Source organism: Motacilla alba, chromosome 26 (genome assembly GCF_015832195.1).
Source record: "Motacilla alba alba isolate MOTALB_02 chromosome 26, Motacilla_alba_V1.0_pri, whole genome shotgun sequence".
Taxonomy (NCBI): Eukaryota; Metazoa; Chordata; class Aves; order Passeriformes; family Motacillidae; genus Motacilla; species Motacilla alba.
The window spans coordinates 5,110,011-5,137,799 of record NC_052041.1 but is presented as its reverse complement, the minus strand read 5'-3'; the positions used below and the strand labels follow the sequence as shown (position 1 = coordinate 5,137,799).

The window sequence follows — 27,789 nt, the reverse complement described above, 5'->3', positions numbered from 1 at the left end:
GATGGCAAAGCAGCCCAACCCACCCGAAGGGAGCTTCTGCAGCACCGAGACTACAAAGAGGACCTGGAGTCCCGTGGGACAGCCACTGTCATCACCAAAACCCCTCAGTCAGGGGTGGGAGGGGATTACTGCAGGGGATGTGACCGTGGTGAAGGATTCCATCAGCTTCGATGGCAAAAAGCACCAGAAGAATCTGGGCACGTCCATGGAGTGTTCCCCACTGGGCCAGGTGAAGAAACGCTTTGAGGTGAACAAGAAGAAGATGGAATGGATGGATGGATGGATGGATGGATGGATGGATGGATGGATGATGGATGGATGGATGGGTGGATGGATGGATGGATGGATGGATGGATGATGGATGGATGGATGGATGGATGGACGGGTGGATGGATGGATGGATGGACGGGTGGATGGATGGATGATGGATGGATGGATGATGGATGGATGGATGGATGGATGGATGGATGGATGGATGGATGGATGGATGGACAGGTGGATGGGTGGATGGGTGGACAGACACCGCAGCTCGTGCCCTGGATGCAGCCGAGCCGGGTGGTTCTGCGGGCACCGGCCGTGGGCTCCTGGGCCGTGGGTAGGGACGATCCCAGCAGGGTCCGATCGGAGCCGGGGCCGTGGGGCTGCAGCAGAGCGAGTGTGCCACCTAGTGCCACTGCATCCCAGATCTGCATCCCGGATCCACATCCCAGATCTGCATCCTGGATCCACATCCCAAATCTGCATCCCAGATCCACATCCCAGATCCGCACCCCTCTCCCATACCCTGGACCTGCATCCCGCCCCATCGACACCTCATTTGGACACCCCCGAACCCCTCTCCCACCCCCCTTAACAGACCAAGTGACCAGATGAATAGAGTACAGAAAATTAACCCTTTTTATTGATGCATTGCAATTGTTCTACATTTTTACCATATTATGTAGAAAATACTTAAAATACAAGCTACTTTGTAAAACCAAAGACAAACATTGAATCCAAAGATAAACTATGTTTTCACAATGGACCCTTCTCCCATATAGTTAGTATTAAATTTTTAAATATCTATTTCTTTTGTTAAAATGATTTTTACATACCCCCTAAGTACATCAGCAATACAAACATAGATCAGTAATTGTCAGAAACTACCTGTATCTAGCGGCTTGTAAAAAGGAAGAGCACAACCATAAAAGAAAGTTAAATTTTACACAGTAACTAGCATATCAAATACATTTAATAAAGTAGGAATTCCATTGCAATATCAAGGATTCAAGCAGAAATACTAACATTACATATAATGTACTGCTACATGTAGTGAGATAGATATAGTTCAAGCTGAATCTGAAATCACACATTATATAAAGTTTAGCAACAAACAACCATGTGGACATGCGGCACCATTCAGAAGTTTAAATAAAATTAAAAAAAAAAAAAGAATGCAGGGCTGTGCCAATCCTGTCATTTAGAAGCAATTTAGTTTCATGTACTAAAAGAAATTGCTGAGTCAGAGGTAAATTACTGCATCCCATCAATTAGGTGCTAAGCAGGAAAGCCTCAGGAGTTGCCTCTGCAGGGGCTATCACAGCTGCAAATACAGGTCAGGTAAGAGAAAACTGATTGAAAAGCTCAAGAATCACACAGACAAACCTAGCTGGGACCACTAGCTGGCTGTCAAATACTCCAAAGGTGAATCCCAAACTAGTCGTGAAGAAAATTAAAGGATGCCAATTCCTATCCAGAGATAGCAGACTTCTCTCCAAAAATGTGTAGCAGGCTCTGACAATGAGGAGAGTCAATTCTTGAACCCAATTTGAGGCTGGATATGCAAGGGAAGAAGGGATGGGATGTATCTCCTTAGAGCAGAACACTAATGCACCTAAACTGGGCATCATACACTGGGGCCAGACTGGGGGGCCCTGGCCCTGCTGGGGTGGGGTTTGCTGTGTATCACAGAGGAATTTGGGGGTATTATTTGGCAGCTTGTTCCAAATGGAGCACGTTTGATTTTACCTACATCATTTCCATCTCATCCTCCCTGTTCCGACACTTCTGGGAACTCGGGCAGCGGAGGAGATGACAGCGTGCTTTGGGAACACATTTGATTGGGATGGATTGTGTCCCAAGGTCCTCTACATGGACATTACAAGCTGCTGTTTTTAAGGGAAAGTGGGCACGTTCTCAAAATTATTATAGCAGATTTTGCTAGAGGTCTTTTCTTCTTTTTCCTGTTAGTGAAGTGTTTTCCACGAAGTCCTATTTGTGAAACGGGGAGTTGGAGCTGGGTTTGCCTTTTGGTGGAAAGGCACAACTCTGTACCCAAGAGGTATCTCAAGGCAAGGTACTGAACACAAGCAATGTCAAAAAAAGCAACGAAGTGCCTACAGCAACAAACAGCATCGTTTGCAGCAACGACGTGGCACAGCGAGGTTGGTTCTCCTCTACAAACACTGAACATCAACGGGGGCTAACGCTACCGCCAGCTCCGCAGCCCGCAGCCCTCCCTCGCCTCCAGCTCGGGCCAGTGCAGGAACGCTGCTGAAACGGCTCGGGCATTTCCTGCCACAGCAATCCGGGGCAGGGCCGGCCTCCTTCCCACCGGGACGGAACATAAACTGGGGTTCAAGGTTTCCAAACCTCTTATTGCTGCAGCGACGCGACCGCTCGAACCAGTTTATATCATCCTTTTGGACAAGATACTCGATGTGTTAATGAGGAGCAATTCCTAGCACAAGGGACCCAAGAAAACAAAGTGTAGTCCAAAACCTGCACTGATTATCCGAAGTGAGTATTTCCTCTGAACACTAACTAGGGCTACAGCTGACAGACCTTCCCAACAACTCCACGTTAGCAGTAGCTATAAAACTCTTTAATGGTATTATGTGCTTTACAGCAGGCTCTCTTTGGTATAAATATTCTATCACCAAGCTAGCAATATTTTACACGACACATCTGCTATTCCTGTGGGGGAAGGTAACGCTACACTAAACCTAATAAAAGTGATTGCACGTATTTAATCACTTCTGCAATATTAGACTAAACATTCCAATGCATTCCCAGCACTACCTTATCCGAAATGCACTGACAGACACTAACAGTACATGTGCCATTTCAAGGGAAAGCTTCAAGGGGAAAGCTTCACCGGGAACAAGAACGGAGCTGGGATGAGAGCGGTGACAGGGAGAGGGCTCTGCACCATCCTGCTGCTCTGGCTGGGGGAGCTGGGTGGGTGAATTGCTTCAATTCGACGGGGGCTTGCTGGTCCCTCGTAAGGCAAGCTCACTGTAAACTCTAGTCACACTACATCATCATTTAAGGCACTACAATAAGGGGACACACCAAACAACTCTTCATCACACATACCTGTGCAAAACAAATCCAAGGTATCCTTTCCTCTCGTGAAGCTCTACTCCTCTCTCAGTGCTACAGTGATGAGCTCTAACCATTGCATTATATCACATACATTCCAACATGAATCAATTCATTTTGGTTTAAATACAAAGGATACAACACTTCCATCCCCAGGAACGTTTAAGAATTAGACAAACACTAAGTACAGAGTTCAAGTATAATCACTACACATTTTGATTACAAAGACAGAACATTTGGGGTTAGCAGGAAGTTTTGCTTGTTATATTTTTCTAATCAATATGTACATATTTCATTTTCTGTAAAATATTAAAACACCACCAATACAAAACTTCTAAAATAGTTTTAAATTCAGTAATAAACTTTAAAATCTGGATTTTTTTTTCCTTTTTTCTTTTTCTTTCTCTTTTTTTGTCTTGTTTTTTCTTTTTTTTTTCTTGCAATTCCTACATGCACGTACTGTTTACAAGTCTTATTAAGAGCGCTTTAGAGTAGCTGCTGACATATCCAGGAGGATACGCTCACAGGAGTATAAAAAGCTGTACACATCAATACAGTGATGTTTCATTGTATTTCAAATTCATCTCCCTCCTAAATGAATCACGCGAGGCAAAAAAAAATTTAAGAAAAACAGAACAAAGCAAAGCCCTGTGCTTCTGTGAAGGAATCCAGCTCCATTATAGGGCCAGCATCTAATAAGCTGCAGAAACCAAATTTTAGAGCAATGCTGCATTATTCACTCTCAACTGGAGACAACAACAACACCACCCTGACAGAGCTGCTGAGCTCTGTCACACAGTGAGATCCTGAATACAGTTTGAACCACTTAGAAGAATTCTGCAACGAACACAACGAAAGTTCAGCTGGGTTATGGAGAATTTTTGAGAAAACAAAGCAGACTCCAGGGTTTGCAGGACTCCTGAACGCAGGGTGTTGCTGGCAAAAGGCAGCTGCCTCTACCAGTCCTTAAACAAAGCAGAGGAGTAAACAAAATACCTTTGACAGAAACAGAGATGGAGATGTAATGGCTTTTCAGAACCAGCAATTTGTTCAAGACAAAGTGAATTACAGAACAGATGTCAAAATATTAAATCTGATTTTAAAACTGCCCCAGCAACGTAATGAGATAAACATGCACATTTTTAGTGGCGACGTGGATTTGTGCAAGCTGCTAAAATAGAATCTGCAAATCTTTTTGTTTACGTTACACAAGTTAAAAAAGACATCAGGATCTGTCTTCTGAGACACTGATTTGACACCCCTTTTGATTAGCACAACAGAACAATTTTAAATAAATGTGACCATGAATTTTTTAAAAGCATCTATAAAAAGTAAGTAAAATTTTAAAAACTTAATTAGTGACCCTCGTACTGGTAACAAAGCATGCTGCTCAGTTAGTGACCGAACTCACCGGAGACATTTGGGAACAACATACAACCAGATCGGGGAGAAACACGGAGCAGGCAGTCACTCCCAGGCAAAGGTTCACCTGAAATCCTCTCCAAGCTCTCAGGCCCCTCGCAGGACAGCGCTTCACCGGGAACTACAAGTAGGAGTACTGGTTGATCTTGGTGGGGCTCAGCGGGTATCCAGTGTAAATAGCAGATCCTCTGGAAGCACCAATATAGGACTGGGGAGCGAACTGGTGTTGGTACTGGGCGGGGGGGACGTTGGCAGACGTCAGCAGGCTGGGCCCCACGCTGACAGGGACCTGGTGCACCAGGGTGCTGGGGTGGGCAGCGTAGGTGGCGTGGCGCGACGAGCCCTGAGGGGAGAACAGGTGGGCGATGGACGTGGTGGAGCCCAGCGTGGCGGCCGTGCTGGGGGCGTAAGTGTACATGTGGGGCTGGCTGGGCAGGTGGGCGCTGGCCGTGGCTGCTGCCAGGTGGGGATGCACCGGGCTGCCGTGCTGGAACGTGTAGGGAGCCTGAGAAATCGTTGATGTGAGGGGGGCCACGTAAGCTTGCTGCCGGCGGGGGACGGCATTGCCGTTTCTCTCCTGGGAGGCCAGCACTGTGGTTTGCTGGTTCTGCAAGGGCAGGGAGGAAATGAGGTTAGTGGTCGTGCTCAGGTGAGCAAGGGGCACCTCCATCCCCCCCGACACACCTGCAGATCCTCCCTCGGGACAGATCTGAGAAGGCGACTGCACTTCCACGGGGACAAAGGTGACACTCTTCCTCTGCAAGGGGGCAGACTGCCTCTCGGGGGTAGCACAGCTGGACAAGCGAGGGCAGGTCCTAGATCCGACCCACAACTCCTCACACATCTACTCCTCTGCACGTCGGGAGGGTGGCAGCAGGGCTGCCCTGCTTTAGCACCAGAAAACCTGCCTGGTGCCCATGGCAGAAGTGAACTGCAGGGGTAACAACACTCCCTCTCCTCTGCATGTGACCCAGAGAGCAAAGTCCTGATACAAAATGAAGTAAAACCAAGCTTTGAATTGAAACATCCAAAGATGTCAGGTGCCAATTGTTAGTTTGAGAGAGAAAGTCCAGTCTTAACCTACTGGTTGGGACTCTGAGGTCTAGAGAAAGGTAAAGAACTAAAGAATTTCCTTATACTGCGATTTCAAAGCTACTCTAATTCAACAGCTGGACCTTGGTGTCACCTCCTGAGTGGCAAGAAGGACCTGCTGTTAGTCAGGTGTGACAAGGAGCACAAAGAGAGACTATGGAGACAACCACACCTCCTTTTCCTGCCCTCTGGTACAGGAGCAAATCCTTTGCCTTGAGAAACCCCTCTGTGCTCCCCACAGAGTGTGTCCTACCCTGCACCACCCAGCACAGAACCAGCTGTGAAGAACTGGCACCTGCACCTACTGATCCTCTCGCAAGCCAGCCTTGCTCCCTGCCTCGGGTGCTCCTGAAGCAGCTCTGAAGCAGCCCCAGGGCAGCAGAGGCAGCTGGGCTCACCTGGCTGAGGTTGAGGGGCTGCACGCCGTTGGTGACCACGCGGTGGGAGCGGTACCCCGTGGGTGTGATGCAGCATCCTGACGACTGCCCGCTCACTGAGGCCACTGGCTTGCTCTTGCTGCTGCTGCTGCTGCTGCTGCTCAGGATGCCTGCAAGATGCCACAAGCTCAGTCCACTCCTCCCCTTCCCATGCCGGGGGCAACCAGCTCTGGGCATCAAACTGAGTGTTTCTGTCACAGACTTTGCTTTAATTACCATTTCAAATGTGACTAAGAAACCATCAGGAATGGTTACAGACCTTCCTAAATGCAGCCAAATGTAAATGAAAGGTAAATCTATCAATGACTATGAAAACAGACCGAGGCTTTCAGAACAGCAGCTGTGAAACCTAAAGCTGGGAAGGACCCATTGTGGGAAGTGCAGAACTGTGAGGATGAATGTGTGACAGGGACAGGAGAGCACCTGAGCCTCGGCAGAGCACCCTGAGATACCCACCTGAAGCCTGGGTGGCTACGATGCAGTCATTGAGCTGCATTTTCAGGGGTGGCACGATGATGGTGCGGGAGCTGGAGCTGTCAGCAGCAGCTCTGCTGGGCAGCTCCAGGGCCCCCCCAGTGCTCCTGAGCGAGGACAGGGGGTCTGGGGCATAGGGGCTGCTCAGGGACGAGTCCGAGTCAGGGGAGTCGTTGACGGTGACGTAGCTGATGACGTTGGATCTCTGCTTCATACCCAAACTGCAGGGGGAAAAAGGACAAAATACAAATGGGAAAGTTCTAGATTTGCCCACCAAATTACAGATCTCCCTGTAGGATTTCACACCCTCCCTCCTTGTCCACTAAAACTCGGATTAAGTACAGGCACCACACCACAGAGATGTGACGGGGGATATTCTGTCTTAAGCAGAGGCTGCAGGGCTCACATGCCGTGTTCCCCCTCTCCCCGAGTGAACAGCCCACCTGGCAGGTTTGTATTTGCTGTCCTCCTCCTCGTCGGTGTCGCTGCGGATGGTGATGACGCTGACAGGGGGGCTGGGAGTGTCGGGGATGACGATGGGCTGGTGCTGCTCCTGCACGGGGACCAGCACGTTGGACGAGGAGGAGGTGGAGCGCAGGGGGCTGCTCCCAATCACAGAGTACACTTGGGTGGGCACAGGCTCCAGAGATGAGCTGGGCCTGCAGGGAAAGCACAGCGGGGTTCAGCTGCAGCTCAGAGACAAACAGCATTAGGAACGTGAACAGAACCTCGGCACCACGCTCAAACAGCAAAGTGCCACGGACACAGCCAAAGGCACTCGGGATGCTCTGGATGGACTGATCCACCTGAACACTGCCAGAACCTGCCACCCCTCGTTCAACAGTTCTGTCACCTGTACTGCTATGGCACCAAGACCCCAGGAGTGTAAAACCCCTCTGATGGGGACAGCAAAGCACTTGGTCAAGCACGGCCTTGCACTCACTGAAATCAATATAATTTAAATCAGCGACGACAGCACACAGGCTTTCTCCAAGACATCTTTAAATGCAATTGCAGCACAATAAGGTTAGACCCTCAGTGCCTCTGTGATCAGCAGATGCTTTTTTCACACCAAAAAGGCAACCTCCACAAACAACCTCGTGGCTTTTCTAGGACTAGGAAGGGAAGCGATGGAATCCTTACTTGGCTGTGCTCGGTGCTGGCTGCTTGTTCTTCTTTGCTGGCACATTGCTGCTCTGCTGCTGCCTCACCACATGAGCAACCCCAACGTTCAGAGGCTGTGCTGTGGCCAGTGTCACGTGGTTGGTCAGCAGAGATGGCTGCTGCATGAGAGTGCTGTACTGATTTCCATGGGAATGTGCATTCCTGGAGCAGAGAAGAAACAAGAGACCCAAATCCCATGACTGCGCTGCAGGAACCACGAGCCCCTGAGGGGAAGGGAGACATTGTGGGCTCTGCGATGGATGCATTCCCAGTTGGCAGGGAGCTGGAGCTCCTGCAGTGCCTACCTCCAGTCAGCCAGCTGCTGGCTGCTGCCGATGGTCTCTGGGATCACGGCTGCTGGCTGGACGGAGTTGTGCAAAGCAACCCCTGGGAGCTGCTGCCAGGTGGAAGGGAGCAGGATCTGCTGGGTTCCCCCCGGCCAGGCCTGCTGCAAAACAACAAACACAGACACGAGGATCACTAGGCTTCAGTTCCTGCAGGGGCAGGCAGAGATTTGTCCAAGCAATAAATGCACCGGGGTGGATTGTTAGCTTGCAGAGATACGGCTCATCCTCGCACGTTTTCCCAAGGACAAGAAAACCAGAGGAATGAGCTTCCCCAGCATTTTGCTGATCTCTTTTATCACTGCTGCCACCTGGAGAATACAGTGTTTATATGGTGCTGCACATGCAGCCAGGTATTGCACTGCCAGGTGCAGCAGCAGCAGCGCTTGGGACTCTTCCTGAACGTAAACTCACACCACTGCTCTGCTGAAAGGTCCCAAAATACGTAACTAATTTGGTCCTTTCTGCTTTTCTGCCTTGCAGGGCTCACAATGAGAGAGCTGAGATGGTGTCACTATTGGGAAATCCACCTCAGCTGAAGCATTTAGGAAAAGTCACATTGAGAGATAATTTAGTTACATGAAGGCAGGTTCAATTAATTAATATTATCACTGTTTCTGTCCAAATAAATTGGACAGAGTAATATTTCCATGATTTTGATAATACATGGCTTTCTGTCCTGCAGCTTAAACTGCAAAACCTGTTGTTTCAAATTCAGTATTTCTGCAAGTAACAGATCCACTTAGTAGAAACAAATACCAGTTCCGAACAAGAAGCCTTCAAAGCAGAGAGCTGCTAAAACCTCTGCCAACATAAGCAGAATAATAATAATAATAACAATAACAATAACATTGAAAAAATAAAAAATAAAAAGAGAAATATGTTAAAAGTCACACCATGCGTCTTTCCAAAAGCCAACACCTGCACAAGACAAAGCAGAGAGTTTAATACAGCAAGATATAAATTCCCAATGAGAGGCAGAAATCGGGCCTTCCAAGCGACGAACTGTTTTGACAGAGGAAGGACAAAAATATGCAAAGCTTAGCAAATGGCTAATGCAAACTCAGGGGAAGCAGCAAGGGAGAAGTGTTGGAAGCACTAAAGGTGAGCAAATTCACGCCAGAGGCTCCCAGAATCCAAACAGAACTAGTGAAGTCCTCCAGGGAAACTCAGAATGCAGGCTCAGAGTCTGGAGACAGCCGGCTCTGATCTCCTCTGCTGTACAGGGGAGTTGAACCTCCAGTCCACTGCACACACACAGCAGAACAGAATTTGCCTGTTGAATCAAAGGCCAAATACGCTTTGGAAAACGCCACTAACAACTCACTTGTGTCCCAAGCTCTGCTATAGTCACCCCTTGCTGTTTTTGGAGCCCAGATTGCAGCCTTTCGGCAATCAAAATTCAACAGGAGGAAAGAAGAAGCACCCCTGGGTCTGTTTAGCTCAGAGCTGTGACCAGGAGAACCCCACTCTCCTGCCTTCCCATCCCCAGAACCAGGGAGCAGCTCACTTGGTTCACGAGAACTCAAATGAGTGGGTTTAAATTTCAGGGCAGGTATGACCCGAGCAAATTCCACTTCAGCAGAGGTCTCCCTCTCAGAAGAAAATGACACTCAAACTACCACTTTAAAGCCACAAGAAACAACATGGTTCACACAATGGAATGTGCTTTGAAGGACATGTGAGGATACCAGCACTTCAGTGCACTGCAATGTTTTCATAAGCTTCACTGATCTGATTCTGGAGTTTTACAATGACTTCTTTGTGGCACTTGCAAAGTTGTTCTGATGCAGGTGCCAGAATACAGAAGAGGACAATTTTGCAAACGTGCATTTCTTAAAGGTGTGTTCATTCCTTTCCCCCATCCTTTTTTTAAAGTTGTTCCAAATGACCTAAAAGCTAGCTATTGCCATTTTGGATACTAGAGCTCACCTTTAATTTCAACCAAGAGATACATATCAACTGAAAGTATCTGTGAGGAACAGAATCTTTATCTGGATGAAGCGAGCTACGTGCGATTGGCTATAAATAACAAAAGGCCAGAAAATCATTGTCAATGTTCAAGAGAGGTTAAGAGAAATCAACTGCTAGAGCAATACATTAAAGGATTTGCTGTCATTAGGGATTTTAGCCTGTGCTTAATGATCTGAAACATTTCTCCATACAAAGCAGCTTTACACGTGTTGCAAACAAAATATGGAGCTAACTTGCCAAGTAGGTCAAATTCTGGCCATCCAGGTACCTGTAGCAGAGTCAAGCTAAAGACTGATTCCTTTGTATTCCACAATCAAAAGGCAAAGATAGGAGAGTAAGTGAAGAACAAGAATGATTACAACTCTTCTAGGGTCTAGTTTAGAAGAGCTTTCAATACTAGGCTAGCAAAGGTAATAGTCAATGGATCTGGATTCTTTACAGAGCCACACTAAACGTCAGAGTCAGACAGTGCTTCAGCAATGTTGGGGAGGAAAACAACAAGACATTAAGATGTAGCAAGAACACAGCCACAAGATGGCACATGCTTCCATGCCCTCTGCAAGTCTAAGTTAAAACAAAAACTCAGTTAGTGAACACAATCAAGGGAGGCAATTACCAGTACTGCAGCCGTCTGTTCGACCAGCGCCGGCCGGCCGGCTGCGCAGTTCAGGGTAAAGGGCACCGCATACTGCGGCGTGATGGTGGCTACTTGAGGATGAAGAGTTGCTACCATTAGTGGTGTACAGCTTCCCTGAAATGTAGATCAGGCAGTGAGTGAAACACACGAGCTGAGGCAGGTCAGCGCGCGGGGCCAGGCAGGGCCAGGCGCGGAGGGAAGGGACGCACCGACACCGACACCGACACCACCCAGACCCTGCGCTGCTCCACAGGCACCTTCACGGCCCCCAGGAGAGCACCAGGAGCTGGGAATCTCCAGGGCAGTGACACAGTTCAAAAGTCAAAACAAGTTGGGGAAAAATTTGGGGACAGGACCTCTCCGATGACACAGTTCAAAAGTCACAACGAGCTGGGGAAAAATCTGGGGACGGGATGTCTCTCTGATGACACATTTCAAAAGTCAAAGTGAGCTCAGCTACTGGCACTTTACGGGGTCCCAGAGGGCAAGTGACAACCACGCTGTGCTAGCCATGGCACAGTGCACCCTGGGCAGCTCCCTGCACTCGCTGTCAGACCTTCAAACCCACACACAGCACTCTTGAGAAAAGGCAAACTACGGCAGTTCATGGAAGGCACAGCAGGTCTTTGGTGTCATGAAAGAGCAAAGTTACCCGTGATGAAACCACCCAGACATGTATTAGTCCATCAAATGTCTAATTTAAATTAGATTCTTGGTGTACAATTTGCACTCTTGGGTTAGGTGGGCCTTCAATGGATTCTGCTTTTTGGATACTGTGACGTGTATCATTAATGCTAAAGAAACCAGCAATCACAGAATGCCACCCAAACATCTGGACTGAACAAACTAAAAATTACTCCTCTACAAGGTCTGTGAGTGCAATGTGCTGCCTGAAGAGTAAAACTAACAGAGTTTGTGTTAATGCCAGCAGAAACTAAAACTATGCAAATAAATAAAAATGCACTTAATTATAAAGGCAACTACAAATTTTCAGTGAATAAAACTTGTGAATCACCAGGCACTTACTGTACATTAAAGGATTACTTTTTGGAAATTAAAATGGGTTTAATTTATGACACATTACTAATATTTAAAACAGCATTTTTAGAATGATTTGTGAATTTTGGTATTGTATGCTGCTTAAACTGCAAACTGCAGAAACAGATATGTCATTGCTACACATTAATTCACACTAAGAATGTAACTAGCTGAGAAGGATTCAGAAATAATTTAGTTGATTTAAAGATGAAGTTTTAGCATGAGTAATCTGTGTTGTCACCTCTGTTTACCGGGATCTCACTTCTCACAGCAATGATTTCTCCTGCCACGTTTTTAAAGTGTAGGCAAAAATGACCAGCACTGCCTTACAGGCAGTGTCCATGCCTGAAAAACACAGCCTGTTTTTAGCAGCTGAAAACCACATATTTATTCCCATTATTAACTCAAACTCCTAAAACCAGGGAGGCACATGACATAAAATAGTTCAGACTCCAAATATTCCAGAAAAACAAAACAAAACAAGAAAATACTGTCTTAGAAGTGACCTGCATTTAACCTTTCGGTGTGTCCTAAGAACCCCCTGTGCTCAGGCAGGTTCTCCTGCACAGTGGAATTGCAGTTGAGCCTATGAGGAGTTCGGGGTGGTTTTTTTACCTGTGTGAGAACTCCAGACTGGATCTGCAGTGGCTGTGCTGCAGGAGCTTGTGGCACAATTGGGACAGCATTTTCCATCCTGACTGGGAACCCAGAGTGCTTGGTAGTTGCCTGAAGTCCAGCTGTGGAGAACAAGACACATCACTAAGCTGCTGCACTATTCTTTCATTTGCTTCCAAAAATCAAATTCCTACTAGGTAAGGGCAGAGGATAGCGTGGGATTAAGGGATAGAAAAGCTTTGACAAAATCCCAGTAAAACAGCAGCTGAAGTAAAAACTTCTGCACCCTGGGATCCTGCAGGGCCACGATGGACAGGCAGCCCTCACCAGCTCAGCCCTGTGAGTCTGGTTTGCAGAAACAGTGCCACAGACTCCCAATCCCAACCTGCCTGAGACAAGTTTAAAGCTCAAGCCTTACACCATCAGCTCCCATGGCACAAATAAGCCTCCAGACTAAGACAATGCAGGTGTCAGCATAACCACAGCACCCCGAGGATGAACAGAGGCATGAACAGAGCTGCCTGTGCTGAGCTCACCGACCCACAGCCTGCGACAATCCGCTGGTGGCAAAAACCTGCATCAGGGCTGTGAGCTGAGGCTCAAACACCAGATATTTGCTCTTGAGATAACAAACACAGCAAGACACACTGATTTGCAGGCAGGTCTGGCTCCTCTGTTCCCTGCTCTCTGTGGAATGCTGCTGTGTTCAGTTTGGGGGGAAAAACTGGTTGAGCAACCAGCTGGAGCCTGCAACCCAGGCAGGCAAGGTCCTGTCACCTGTTCCAGCACGACCTGGAAGGGAATCAAGCTGCCTGCACACGTCTGACCTGGTTCTGCACCTCCAGCTGATGCAAGAGCCCCGTGTGACACCCACAGAGAGCTCTGCTCCAGTCAGGCTTTTCTCACTTTGGTCCAAATCACAACTCCTCCCGCCTTAAGTGGCTGAAACCTCAGCATCACACAAAGGGTTCTGGGCTTACTTTGAAAAGCAGGGGGACAAACAATGAAGGTCTGCTGGAAGGGGTCTGTCTGTGTGCAGATCTGGGTGGTTCCAGGCTGCAGGGAAACGCTCTGCTGAGCCACTCCTGCCACTGGGGCTGCAGAGGATGGGTACAGGGCAGACTGGTAGTTGAGCAGGGAGACGTCTGAGTTGGCCAGGGAAAGAGTAGCAGCAGCAGTGGAATTGGAAGCCAACACACTGGCCTGGAAAAATAAACAAAAAAATCACTTATCTCCTGTGATTTTATCTGTTATAAAACAAACAACAGGAACCATCAATATAAAACTAGGAGGAAAGCACCTAGAAAATGTTTGAGGTAAAAGGCTTAAGACAACACAGAACAGAAAACATTAATTGCACCCAATTAACAAATGTTGCTGAACTGACAAATTTTCAATACATGAAGTAAAGAGGCTCCTTGGCCTGAGTTTTGGAAAATTAGACTTGAGACAAGACTATGAATTTGGAGAGTAGTTTAAAATTTGGCCTGAAGGCATGAAATCAGCCTGCTCCTTGTGTTTGATCCGGATAAAACAGGTGAAAGATGCTATACCTGGTTGTGTACTGTGTTGAGCTGGTTGTTAAAGCTCATTGTCAGGTTTGTGCTTGTGTTAGGAGCAACGTGAGTGGTGAAAGGGCTCTTGATCTGATTCACTGTATCATACATGTTCACTCTTCTCTTGCAGATCTCCATGTTCTGAAAGCAAGATTTCACACTGGAACAGAACGACAGAAGGAAAACATCAGATTTGTAAAAACAGGACACAGATGTGACAGATTCCCAACTTTATGCACGTGCTTTAGGTTTAGGTTCTTTTAAACCAACAAAGAATGTCCTAAAACATGAAAAGGAAGCTTATGAACATTCCATTCCTTACACATGCCATTGCTATTTTCAGATCAGCCAGGAACTGCAGAAAATAGCCCTGACAGAAAGCTGGGAAGTGCTGCTCTGTGATTCCAGCAAATCCTGAAACAAAACAAGCCATCCAAGGGAGCTTACTGGTTACTGTGGGGGAAGTCCAGCAGATGTGCCATCGTAACAAACGAATGGTTCAAAGTCTTCAGTGGAGTAATTCTCTTATCTGCATCAATTGTCAACATTTTCTTCAACAAATCAATGTATTCCCTTCGGTCAGCCTTCTCTGCCAACATGTCGGTCCCTTCTAAGTCTGTAGACATATTCACCTGGAAAATCACACGGGAGCAGTTCACACGAGCATCAAATTAACTGCTGCCTAACAGTTCAGTAACGTCACATCACACAGAAATAGTCATTAAGCATTTCTGCCTCCCAGCCAGACCAATCTCAGGTGCTGCAGTGCTAACACGCTGCCTTCCCCTTGCTCGTTCTAGGAGAGAAAGGCAAACTTGCACGTGGAATTCTCCTCTCAACAGGGAGTTGGGTCTATTCAAAGGGACCAACCAGGCTTCACTCTCCACTCACTGGCAAAAGGCCCTCATGTTTTGGGGCAATCTAAAAGGGGCTGAGTGATTCCACCTTCTCTGCACAGATGTGACCTGATGGTAACAGCTACAAAAGCGACAGAAAATTGATATTTAAGATTTAAGGCCTCATGATATTAAAACCACTCAGATATTCCTTCATTTTACCTCTGAAGAGAGAATGAAAATAAGGATGATCTGTAGTTCTTGTCACTATTTCCAAAGTCTAATGAGAGGTTTAATCCTGCAAACACATTTGAAGGGGCTCAGCTCTCCTACTGCTCTACTACACTGGGAGCAGGCTGGGCACACTCCTGCTAACACACTGAGGTATAAGAAAACACAAAACACTTCAAAGAGGTTTATAATTAACATTTGGACTGATTTCTGATGCAAACTGGCACCATTATAAACCTTATCAGTGCTCTGAACTGCCAGTGGAAGAGGTGCTCTAGCACAGGAGCCTCATTTTTAGAGATTCCCCCAAAAAATGAAAGTTACTAAATTATATGTGGAAAATTAATGAGTTATCTGTGTCCCAGGATCCCCACACACCTGCGCCATATCATCCAAACAGTTGAATATATATTTCCGAGCTTCTTTTGATTTTATTCCTGTTTCCAACTCATGTTCTTCTGGGGTCTGTAAAAGAAACCATTAGTATAAACTGAGATATTGATAAGGAGGAAGCAGCAAGAAATTGCTGAGGCAGATGATCAATTGCTGCTTTCAGACACACCAGACACCAGCAGGTCAAACCAAAGAGCCCTGGGACCCCATTCCCTCAGCTGGAAAGATCATTCATTGCAAAGCTGAATTAACAACAGCATGACTCCATTTCAAGGCTGCCTTGGGTAGTGCATTAGCCAGAAGAACTGAAGGTTTCTGATTTAGAAAGAGGCTATAAATATTTTAAATCCCTCTTCTACAAAGAAGAAAGGCAAAATTCCCTTCTTTTTTTGCTGCTCAAAGGCAAATCAGGCCTAAATCCCCTTCTTTCCTGTCTTCTGCCACCCCATAACCAGATCCCTGATAAACTAACAAACCCATCACAAAGCACTCCATATTTTACAGGATCGTCAGGAGATGACAACAAGATGACACGCTTCCCCGAGAATGAGCAGCCCATAATAAGCAGCCATTGCCTCAGCGATGAACACCCACCCTCTGCTGGTGCCATCATCTCTGCTGCTTCTGTCAGGGCAGCACCAGGAGCTCTGCACAGCTCCTGGAACACCGAGCCCCAGGCAGCCACGTCCCAAAGCCCCTCCTCACTCGCAGTGCGCGCACAGCTCGCCGAGACTGCGCGGGAATTTCTATCAAATCCACAAGGAACAAACGAAAACTGGGGATGGGAGAGACAGACAAACCTTGAGCCTCCACAGTGGGTATCCCAGATTTGGATCTCTGTTAAAAAACCTGCTTGTTTTCGTTCCTGCACTGAGAAGATACTCCGCCGGAAGGCCTTGGGTTTGTGAAATATAACGAATCTAGGAAAGAAAATGACAAAAGTGAGGATTCCCACCATGAAGAATTCACAGCTGATGAGGTAATTAACAGCCAGGTTTGTTCACAGCTAATAGGAAATGACCTGTAAAGAAAGACCACCCAGATATGCAAAACTGCACAATTAAAGGGACCATCTCAAGTATTTATAAAGCCACTTTTGCAATCATGCAAAAATTTTAGGTTTTAAATGCATCTTTCTTATTTTATGGAAATATTTTTTGCTAATGTATATGCAAGCAGACTGTAGGCTTTTAAGACATTAAACAGTGTAAGAAATACGTATTTTGAGGGAAAAATACCACAGAATTTATCATGTATGTATAAATAATTAAAGACAATTATCCAAGCAGCATTGCTGTGCCGGCCTACACAATATGCTAGGCACACAACTTCAGAATAACATCATGGCAAAGCTCACACTGACCAAGAAACCAAGACCAAATATCCTCAAACACATCTACTACACTTATTTTCACATGTTAAAAAAAATGGCTCAGAGTTTTGGAAGATACACCTGAATCCCTGTGATGGTATTGATAAGGCACTGGTAAAGGGATAACAGATAAAAAGGTATGCTCAAAAGGAAAGAAAATAGCAAATTTATGAGAAACCCCACAGTGTTAAGGTAACTACGCCCTGATCAAACCATCAATTACAGATCCTTTACAGATCCTTAGCATTTCTTACTTGCCAAACTCCTGCTCTGCCCCTGTGCCAAAACAGGGCACTGCCACAGCTTGAGATCACATGAATTGATGGGCTCACTTTTCAATCAAGCCAAGGTGGATCCAAGTGTCTGCACGTGAGTATTTCTTGTATCTACATGACAGCTCAGCTACAGCAGTTCTACTTTTACAGGACAAACTTTTGCTTTACAGCCAAAGGGTGTTTAAAAAAATAGCTGTAAATCCCATCCCAGCCCATGAACTCATTCCTGGAGAGGTCCTCTCACAAGTTCCACCTCAACTTTCACTTGCTGCTGCAGAATCTCAAAAAAAAACCATCAAAGCCAAGTCATCCTCAGTCTTCAAGGGAAATTCAGACATCAAAATGAACCCCATGAAGTCACAGCTCACGCTGCCTCACAGAGGGCTGCAAAATCCTGTCATTAGGCAATGGAAAAAGCAGCTCCTCCCCAGCCACCTACACCAGCAGATAAGGTTCTCAGAAATTACACAAAACTCAGTGCACAAGGAAACCACCAGGCCCTACCTCAGCTACTTTCATTCTGCTCATTAAGGTACCACTGTGTTTCCTTTGGAAATTTACAGAGCTGGGAAGACACATGCAAGACACTCAGTAAGTTTTCATGTATTTTATCACATAAGGAAAACCATACCAAGCACTGCAACAAGATCCCACCGTAAAAACCCCAGTGGAAAAGCTACTCTGAAAAAAACCCCTCTCACAGCCTTTTTGTCCTTTTATAGGCACTGACTAGGCCAGGTAATAATGCCAAGTATCCACAGAAATGACTAATTAGTTCAAGATGCCTCTCAGAGTCTTGCCCTTGGATTCCCAAGACAGCTTGAGGCTCACACTTTGCATAAAAACTGAGGGTTGCTGTAGGTATTAACAGGGCAGGAATGATAGGCTTGCTGTGTCCCCAGATGGAAAAACTGCCCTCATGGTGAAATTACAGAGGGTGTTTCACACAGGACACACACCCCTCGCTTCTGCTTTGGCAGGAAGGTGTTTCAACAGCTTCTGGGTTTGGAAACCAGGGGTTAACTGCAAATTGGCCCCTTTTTTTGGACAGGATGCACTCAGCTCAAGTGCAAACTCACAGAACTCTGTGCTCCCTGCCCAGAGACAATGGCAACATCACAGAGAGAAAATGAGCTCAGACAGCAGCAGCGTGCACCGACGGGAGCTGATGGAGACACGGGGGGTCGGGAGGGTTTGAGCACAGAAAATCAAGGTTTCATGTGAAGATCCCACACCCCCCGTGTGCTCTCACCTGGTCGTACTCAGATGCTCCTGGATACAGAGGCCAGCCCAGAAACAGCTCAGCTATGACACAGCCCAGTGACCACATGTCAATGGCTTCACAGAACGGCAAACCCAGGATGATCTCAGGAGCTCTGGGAAGGGAAAAGCAAAGAAAAGGCCAAAGTCAAATCTTCTCCTCTGGAAGCTGCATTTCTCCCCTGTAAACCACTCTGGGTAAAGCCCCTCCATGCACAAGTAAATCTGTGTGAATATAAATTATTCACTTTGAAGCAGAAGTGGTTTCCTTGGGTGGCCTAATGGATCCCAACCCTTTTTTCACTTAGGTGGATTCTTTTATTGCCACGGTGCCCCCCAGCTCCTAGGAGGCCTTCACATCACAGTTGCATAAAGCTACTCTTTGAGTAATCAGTTTAATTACACCTGACAGCATGTGAGGTGTCCCTGAGACAGCACACAGCATCACAGAATTATGGAGAGACCTTCAGGATCATCTGATCCAGCCTATCCTAACAGAACTGGGAAGAAAGGCTTTGGCAAACAGAGACTTTTCTAGGAGAAGGTCTTGAGACCCCAGGTAAGCAGCTGCAGGAGGCTGCCTGCTTCATGTGGGAAAGAAGAGCACGTGCAGGGCCAGCAAGAGGAGCTCCTCAGAGAGCAGCTGGGTTTCTATCAGCAGGTGCTCATGCAGGGCTTGCTCAGAGAGTTTCGGGTCTAAAATGGGTGCAGAGAGCCCAGCTGGAGGTTGTGTTTCAGGTTTCTGTGCACTCAACCACACCTAATGCAAAATGTACCTGTCTGGCCCAGCCTTTACGGGGAGGTGATAAAAAAACCTCACACTCCAAGCAGGGTTTGCTTCTCTAACAGGCTGGAATTTCAGGGAGATTTCTGTCTGGAGCTGACTCATAACACAGAAGGGTGTTTTAGTACAGCTCTTCACCTACACAGAGTTCTGAAACAAACTGAGGCTGTTCTGGCAGGAGAAATTCTGGTCCTGCATTTGCATAGAGCACAAAAGCCCAGGTGCTGCAAAGCCCAGGTGAGCTGCTGTGGGAATTTACCCTGGAAAGTACAGGAAATACAAAAGCCTTGACCTTCATCATGAATAACTACCACAGGAGCAAAGGAAGACAGAAAAGCCCTAAACTCCAGGCGATCCATTTCCTGGTCGTGCCCCAGGGCTTGTGAGGCATTTCTGCTGTTACACTATGGATACTTCAGTTGTTGAAAAAGGCTCTGAAACCAGCTCTGATCCGTCTACAGAATTCTAAAAACCTTTCATAATGTACAGGTGTCAGTAAATGTGCCACTCGCCCTCCTCGACGCCTCAGCCTCCCAGCTGTCCATGGCAAGAAGTGACTCCCCAGTTAATCACCCGTTGTGCAGAGGTGACACAGACACACCTTCTGTTTCAGGTGTCTGCACAGGTGCCTCCAAAACAGAGACACCCAGCCCAGCTGCTCAGGCACCTGAGAAAGCACAGGGTCAGAAAAGGCCAGGCTGGTGGAGCTTGGAGCAACCTGGATGGTGGAAGGTGTCCCTGCCATGGCAGGGGTGGGATGAGATGAGCTTTGAGCTCCCCTCCAACCCAAACCAGCCTGGGATTCTATGAAAAAATAAACAGCTGAAGCAGCTGCCTGTTGCAGTGAGGTCACATTTATTCTTTATTACCCAGAGCTGCCTGCTGCAGTGAGGTCACATTTATTCTTTATTATCCAGATTTGATTATGTCTGAGCCCCCAAAAGCAGAGGCACGATACACCTCCAGTAATCAGAGTAACAGATTGTTCAAGCTAAGGCATAATGACACCCAACACTGATCTGTTTCTGCCTTCTTGTTTGGCTGCTCCTGGCAGTTGTTGACTTTGGAAAGGTTTCTCACTTGTGAAAATATAAAATGATTGTGCAAGTACAAGCAGTAGCTGATATCTGAATGCTGACTGCCCTACTAACATTTATATTTTCAGGAAATATGCTAGAATGGGGACAACTTTCTACAGGCTAAGAAAACCAGAGGAATCTCTTTCTTCACAAGTAGAGAAAGTACAATTCATACATTTACACAGGAGCCCCCCTTGCCATTGCTTTATGAGACATCACAGGACACTGCACTGCCCCTGTTGATTATTCTGATGTAGGAATTTCTGATTCAGAAAGGACCCAGACCTGTCATATAAGGCATGCTGCACTTGGACTGGCAAACAAACTAAAATATAGATGGCTTGTGGAATATTCAGAGCATGCTAATCCTTCTCTAGTGTGCTAAAAACCCCCCACCACCTCCAAAGGAAAAAGAGATTTGTGGCAGTTTGTTGGTCTTTCACTCCAGGATGGAATAGACACACATATTCCTAAATCTCAATACCATGATGGTAGCAAGTTGAAGTCTTGCATTTTATTCCCTGCAACTAAATAATGAACTTCTCATGAGCCACCTGATTTCATTCTGACTGAGGACAGGGCTGGGAAATCAGAATTTCTCTCATCTCCTTTTACAGCCCTGCAATTAGCAGCCTTATGAGATGTGAGCTGAAGCAGGACAGCAGGCAGAGGTCACTTCCATAGCTGCTCTGCCAGAGATTAAAGTGATTTTACCATCTTAAGCTCTTTGAAATAAAATCAACAACACTCTTTGCACAGATGCTTGCTAAGCACTGCCTCCCAAAGCTGACAAACACACCCAGGCACCCTCAGAAGAGAAAGGACTCAGAGCAGCCCCAGAAAACTGCAAGACTCCCTCTCCCAGCATTTCCAAACACCTGTGCTTTGGGATGGTGGGAGCACGGGGCCCGGGCAAGGGCAGCAGTGCAGGGAGCAGCAGGGCCAGCTCAGAGCTGGATTAGCAGAGTTAGACCTGGCAGCAGGCACAGCTGCTCCCCAGGCCAGCAAGGCTGGGACAGAAGTAGGTCACGGAGCCCAAAGCAGAGGTGAGAAATGGATACTCCTGCACTCTGCAGCTCCCCCAGTGCTCAGGGCCACCTTCTCGTGGCCCAAATTGTCCAGTCCCACAGTCTGTGCTCCACAGGCAGCACCAGGAGCTGAGCAGAACTGCCAGGATGGCTGCACTCACATTTAACACAGGACAAGAGTAAACCCCTCTCTGCACAGCAGGGAGATCAGTGTTGCAGGGATTTTTTATTTCTGCATGCAACGTTTCCTTCCATTGCTCATCCTCCCCAAGAACAAAGGCAACCTGAGGATGGAACTCTCATTTTCAGGTGAGGAATTACTGCAAAAAACATCCTAGAACTGCCTCAGAAATTGCTCACTGCAGAGAGCTGATCTGCTCCTACTCCATGATGGGCTTCAGAGCCAAAGAATTCTTCACGGGCACTTCTGCTCAGCCTTTGAAGTGTGAGCAGTAGAACTGCCCCTCCCGAGTGGGGTCAGGCAGCAGAGGCAGCAGCAGTTTCTGTGGAGAAGGGATCTTTCCACAGCACAGCTTACCCAAGGGTCAGTAACAGGGACTGAAAGCTAAAAGGTGAGCACAGAGCAGTTTATTTTTAATGGCTGACAGAGAACCATATGAAGAATTGGTCTGTGCTCTTTCATGAAACACAGGAAAAAATTCCAACCTGGAACTCATCTGAACACTAATTTAATGTGAAAATGGGTAAAGCAATCCAGTTCTGCCACAACGAGCTGGTTTCTGCACCATCTCTGTAAATTCCTAGATTATGGATTTTAGTAATCATCACCATTAGACTAATTACATATCACTGAACACTAGATTTCCACATCACAGCATTCTTCACTCCAGCCAAGCAGACAGTCCAACGCCACCTAATCCCAGGTTATTTGCCTTTCTGGCACAGTCAGTCACCCCAGGGAGCTGGAAGGGGCTGGAGTCCAGTGCCCCACAAACAGATGGAGCAGGAATTTCCCTCCCTGTAGCCCCTGGAAGATTCTTATCACCCCTCACTGCTTTTCCTCAGCTAAATCTGTTTTCTGAGATACCAGGAAATGGAGAGCACCATGGGCCTCCCCAAACTGCTTTGCTGACACGTGTGGCAACTCAGATAGGGCAGATTCTTGACCAGTGGTCACCTCTTTCCACGCAGTAACAACAAAACTGATGATATATTTTAGAGTTAGTGTTTTGACAGAGCTCTGGGGCACAGGGGACAACTGCACTACAAAAAAAAACCACATACCAATCAATAGTTTGGAATTGGAAAGATTGGTGCCAACAAGCTGAGCAAAGATCATGAGTGACAGATTAAAAAAAGTCTGTATCACATGAAAGGAATGTCATGGAAAGCTGGTACTGGGTGCTGCAGTTAAAAGAAAAACAACACAAAAACAAAGGGAGCAAGCACCCAGGGAGCATGAGGGATGAACAGAGCAAACCTACAATAAGCCAGGCTTTAAAACTGAAGTGAGCAGCCAGGGAAGACATCAAACAGGGCAGAGACACAGGGTGGGGCAGAGTGTCTCAGTCCTGTCTGCTCCCAGCTGGAAGGACTAGATACTAGTTCTGAGTTTTGCGTCAAGTGAGCTCACATTCCACCCAAAGCAACCCTGACAACACAGCACAGACTCTCCACGGCCCTTTGAAGCCAGAAGTCTTTCTGCATCCATTTATTGAAGTCTGCTGCTGCTTAAATTCAAATACAGACTCAACAGAGCCAAGCTGGAGGAATAATTGAAAGAAACAGCACAGCTTGCTTTACGCACAGCCTCTGGGTTTTAATGTTTCTGGCCGTAATTCATTTTTAATTCTTGGGCAGGAGTAGGGTAGAAGACATCTCTAATATTGCTAAGGGAAGCAGAGATCTGTCTCACCACTGCTCTAAGGGAGCTGCAGGTCTCATGAAAGCATGACTTAGCCAGGGTTGACACAGGAAGTCATGTGCTCCTGAAGGGGGTTCAGAACGAAGATGAAGAATCAGAAGAAACAAAAGTGAATAGAAATTGGCATCCCTTTGACTTCTCTCCCTTCTAAATGTCCAAGGTTAATGGACTAGTTTCAGATCGTAGCAGACAACCTCAAATGCACTACTTAACACTTCTCCAGTCTGCCACTTCATACGGCATCACGAGCCAGTGGACAGGAATCAACTTGGTGCACTGATCTGGGGGGAAAGGAAGGGGCTGGGCTGCAGATTAGGCCACCCTAAGGCAGACATTCTATTTATTTACATCCAACTTCCAGAAGAAATCTCCAGGAACCACGCAGAGCTGATGATTTCCTGCTGCCCCTCAGCTGGGGTTGGACAGGAAAGCTCAGTGTCTGCAGGAGGCCCCAGCAGGATCAGCCTGGCCCGGTTCAGTGAGCAAGGGCAGCGCTTACCTGTAATAGCGTGACTGCAGGTACGTGGAGCACACGGCCTTGGACACGTGGCTGGCTGACCCAAAGTCTATCACCTTCACTCTGTAGGGCTGGCGTGCAGGATCCACCAACATGATGTTCTCTGGCTTCAAATCGGCGTGGATCAGACCCAAGCTCTTCAGCTTCATCAAGGCAGTTGCCACTTGCTGCAGGATGGGCCGGATGTATTTCAAGGGCAACGGACTGAACTTGTTTTGCTTCAAGAAATCATATAAGTTCTGTTCCAGCATCTCAAAGACAAGGCATGTATGATTCTTGTGTTGAAAGCACTCGTAGGAGCGGACAAAGTTGTACTCATCAGCATTCTCACTGCTCAGGCGAGACAGGATGCTCACCTCGATCTGGCCCTGCCGGGCGTAGGAAGGGTGGTTCTTCAGGATTTTGATGGCTACAATCTCCTTCGTGCTACGTTTCCAACATTTCGCCACCTGCCCGAACGTCCCTCGTCCCAGGAATTCCAAGACCTCGTAGCTGTTGGTCATAGAGCACAGGATCTCATGCTGGACCAGCTGATAATCTCCCTCCCCACTGGAGCTGCTGCTTTTCGTGGTGACCGTGGTGGTCGTGGCCGCAGCTCCCACCGCAGGTCTGTTTTGCAGCATGAGAGGTGGATGTTCCTCAATGATCTGCACACTACCGTTGCTGTCAACCTCTTCACTTTTCCTTTTTAATCCACATTTTTGGTACGGTTCCAGCAAAGAAACGTTGCTCCTGTGGGTGATGGTCTGGCTGCTCTGGAAGGACGCTGTGGCGCTGCTGCCGGTGCTGTCGGCCGCGGTGACCACGATGTGCTCGACGGAGGGAGCGGGGAGAAGGAGGTTCTGGTCGTAGGCAGGGATGCTGAAATTGGCTACCTGATGAGAGGAGCTGGCTTGCCCTTGAGCTGCTGGGAGGTTTTTGCTGTGGGTATAATACTTGTCACTACTGCTCTGTCCTGAAACATCCCAGACAGACGGCTCCACTTTCAGTTTCTTGGCACTGCAGAAGGCACTCGAGGATACTGACGGAGGGGAGAACACCTGCAGCTGTGAGGCCATACCTGGAAAGGAAGAGGAGAACTCATAAGAGGCAGCAGGTTGGGATGGACATGATCCTCTACATGCACAAAACCCAGAATGACAAAAATAAATACAGTGTTTTTCTGAGCACCACGTGGTGCCCGCCACTGAGGAAGGGAACCTCTCTAAGTGCTGCCCCTAAGGGCATCACCTAGCAAGGCTGTGCAGTGGGATTACTGCATCTGAGAAGCACAAGGCTCTTTATCCAGATCTCTAAGGACTAGAGGAGTCCCAGGACACGACAGGAATCACAGAGGCAATTCGGCTGGAAAGACCTCTGAGATCATCGAGTCCAACCTGGTGACCAAATACCACGCAGTCACCCAGACCAGAGCGCACAGTGCCACGTCCAGTTGCTCAAACACCTACAGGGACGGTGACTCCACCAGCTCCCCAGGCAGCCCGTTCCAGTACCTAACGAGTGAAGAAATTCCTCCTATTGTCCAACCTGGACCTCCCCGGCGCAGCTCAACACTCTGCGCTCTTGTCCCGCCGCTCGTTACCCGGGAGAGGAGCCCGACCCCCACCTGGCTACACCCTCCTTCCAGGGACTTGCAGAGAGTGATAAGGTCACTCCCGAGCCGCCTTTTCTCCAGGCTTAAAAACCCCAGCACTGCAGAAAACAATACCGAGGATCGGGGGAGCGCAGGAAGCCCCTGCGGGAATTACGATCCGGGCCCCGGGCCCGTTTCCCAGGCACCGTAAAAACAGACTCGGTGGGAAACCCAACCCGGCAGGCCCAGCCTCCCCCCGGGGCAGCGCCCGCCGCGCGGCCCGGAAGGCCGGGAGCGGAGCCCGCCGGGAGCGCAGCCCGCCGGGCCGGGCCGTTACCGGGGCTCGGGCCCGGCCCCGCCGCCGCCGCCCCGGCCCGGCCCGGCCCGGCGCAGCCCCGGCGCGGGGGAAGGGGCGGGCCCGGGCCTGCCCGCCCCGCCGGGCCCCGCCGCCCGCACTCACCGCCGGTGGGGGGTTCTCAGCCGCGGGCCGGACCTGCCTGGGGGACACGCGGGGGTGCGGAGCCCCGCAGCGGGCTCATCATAGCCCCGCCACGGCCGCCGGCCCGGCCCGCTCGGCCCGCGCTCGCCGGGGGGAGCCCCCAGGCCGCTCCGCCGCCGCCGCCAGGCTCCGCCGCGCCCTCACGGCCCGGCCGGGCTCCCCCCGTCCCGTCCCGTCCCGCCGCCGCCCCGGGCCCGAGCGCCCCCGGCCCCGCCGCGCTCCCGCCGCCGCTCCGGGCCCCGAGCGCCCGCACAGGCCCAGCCAGCCGAGCCCCGAGCGGGCGAGCGCGCACGTGACCGCGGGGCGGGGCCGCCGCAGGAAGCGCCGGGGCCGGGCCGGGAGCGGGCGGGGCCGGGAACAGAGCGGGACAGGGCCGGGAAGAGAACGGGGCCGGGAACAGAACGGGACAGGGAACAGAGCGGGACAGGGCCGGGAAGAGAAGGGGGCCGGGAACAGAACGGGACAGGGAACAGAGCGGGACAGGGCCGGGAAGAGAACGGGACAGGGCCGGGAACCGAATGGAGCCGGGGAACAGAACGGGACAGGGCCGGGAACCGAGCGGGGCCGGGCTGGGGAACCCAACGGGGCAGCAGCGGGCCCGGGGAGCTCACCCGGGCCACGCTCTGGGTGTCAGAGCAAAGGCCAGGTTCTGCTCCGGGGCCCAGCGGTAGCACCAGAGGAACGGGCAGGAACTGAGGCTCAGCACGTTCCACCTGAACACGAGGAAGAACTTCTGTCCCCTGAGGAACAGAGTGGCCTGAGAGGGTGTGGAGTCTCCCTCACTGGAGATACTCCAGACCCATCTGTATCCCATGCCATGTGCTCGCTGATGGCCCTGCTGGCACGGCGAGGGGGGACCAGGTCAGATGCTCCTAAGAAGAGATTTAGTCCAGGCAGCTCACCATCACCCACTCGAGAACTCCACAGCATTTCAACTCAGCCTTTTCCAAAGTCAGTGTAACAGAGACATTTATTGGCTTTCTTGCAAAAGTTGACAACATTCAAAAATAAAAATTACAAATAGTCTTAGCAAAATTCAGACTGAGAGTAAGTTCAGATTAGATATTGGGAAAACATTCTTTATTCAGAGGGTGGTAAGGCATTGGCACAGATCCACAGAGAGGCCACGGCTGCCCCATTCCTGGAAGCGTCCAAATCCAGGCTGGGCAGAGCTTGGAGGGATCTGGTGTAGTGGAAGCTGTCCCTGCCCGCGGCAGGGTTTGGAACTTGATGATCTTGAAGGTTCCTTCCAGCCTAACGCATTCCGTGATCCTGTGAAAACCTCGGGAACTCTCACAGCTTCCTGCTCACAGCAGCACAAGCGTGAACCCCCTCCAGCGAAACACTGCCCAGGAGCTCTGTGCCCCGAGACAGCGAGGACTCAGATTCTCTGCAGGCTCACATGGAACACGATCCTCACCGTCCCCAGCGCTGCTCAGGAAGTCCCAGCCTCCCCGAGCCAGATCCAAGAGGCTCCTGGTCAAGGTCTGTCCCAAAGGTTTTATTGCACAACCCGTGGCTGCCTGTGCCTCGGGCTGGGGGTTGGCCGAGGGCAAAGCCACAGCCAGAAAAACTTCAGCACGGCAGTGGCTGTGGCAAAACATCCCAAATTCAGAGAAGGAATCACAAACACACACACAACATCCACAGGAGCTCACCTGAAGGCAGCACCTCACATGAGTATCAATTTACTCAACCTTTTCAACATGTTCTACTACCTTTTCAGAGGACTCCATAAAAAAAAAACCAAAAAACACAAAGATTTTAGGCTTTGGAGTAAGCCCAAAGTGACCACACACCATAGAGGTAATTATGTAAACTCGTTCATTTTCTGGTGAAGGGAAGCTTTCACCATTGCAGTTTTTTAAATCTAGGGAAGAAGGCCCTGTGCTGCAGCAACAGAGAGCAGCTCTGCAGCAGGGAAGGGAGAAGTTGTTGGAA

At 48.8% G+C, this 27,789-nt stretch overlaps 1 protein-coding gene across 4 annotated transcripts; it reads right to left on the bottom strand.

Annotated features, from left to right (window-relative positions):
* Nucleotides 1–874: 874 nt before the first annotated feature.
* On the bottom strand, nucleotides 875–26,064 carry HIPK1 (homeodomain interacting protein kinase 1). 4 transcript variants are annotated; one of them, XM_038162574.1, is made up of 16 exons: nucleotides 25,810–26,064; nucleotides 23,759–24,836; nucleotides 18,476–18,599; nucleotides 16,377–16,496; nucleotides 15,562–15,648; nucleotides 14,564–14,748; nucleotides 14,114–14,276; nucleotides 13,541–13,763; nucleotides 12,561–12,682; nucleotides 10,887–11,021; nucleotides 8,258–8,400; nucleotides 7,932–8,114; nucleotides 7,232–7,447; nucleotides 6,771–7,009; nucleotides 6,276–6,424; nucleotides 875–5,392 (listed from the first exon to the last, which is right to left on the bottom strand). In XM_038162574.1, the coding sequence occupies exons 2-16, from the start codon at nucleotides 24,832–24,834 to the stop codon at nucleotides 4,907–4,909; spliced, it is 3,651 nt and encodes a 1,216-aa protein (XP_038018502.1). In that variant the 5' UTR covers nucleotides 24,835–24,836; nucleotides 25,810–26,064; the 3' UTR covers nucleotides 875–4,906. The 4 variants fall into 4 exon arrangements, with proteins under 4 accessions (XP_038018502.1, XP_038018503.1, XP_038018504.1 ...); XM_038162575.1 differs by having other exon boundaries at nucleotides 8,258–8,397; XM_038162576.1 differs by lacking the exon at nucleotides 10,887–11,021.
* Nucleotides 26,065–27,789: the final 1,725 nt, after the last annotated feature.

Coding starts and splice junctions, on each gene's coding strand:
- HIPK1 (XM_038162574.1), bottom strand. CDS start 24,834: ATGGCCTCACAGCTGCAGGTGTTCTCCCCTCCGTCAGTATCCTCGAGT. Junction 12,683..13,540: donor TTGTCCCCCTGCTTTTCAAA/GTAAGCCCAGAA, acceptor TGTTCTCCACAG/CTGGACTTCAGGCAACTACC. Junction 7,010..7,231: donor AGCAAATACAAACCTGCCAG/GTGGGCTGTTCA, acceptor TTCCCCCTGCAG/TTTGGGTATGAAGCAGAGAT.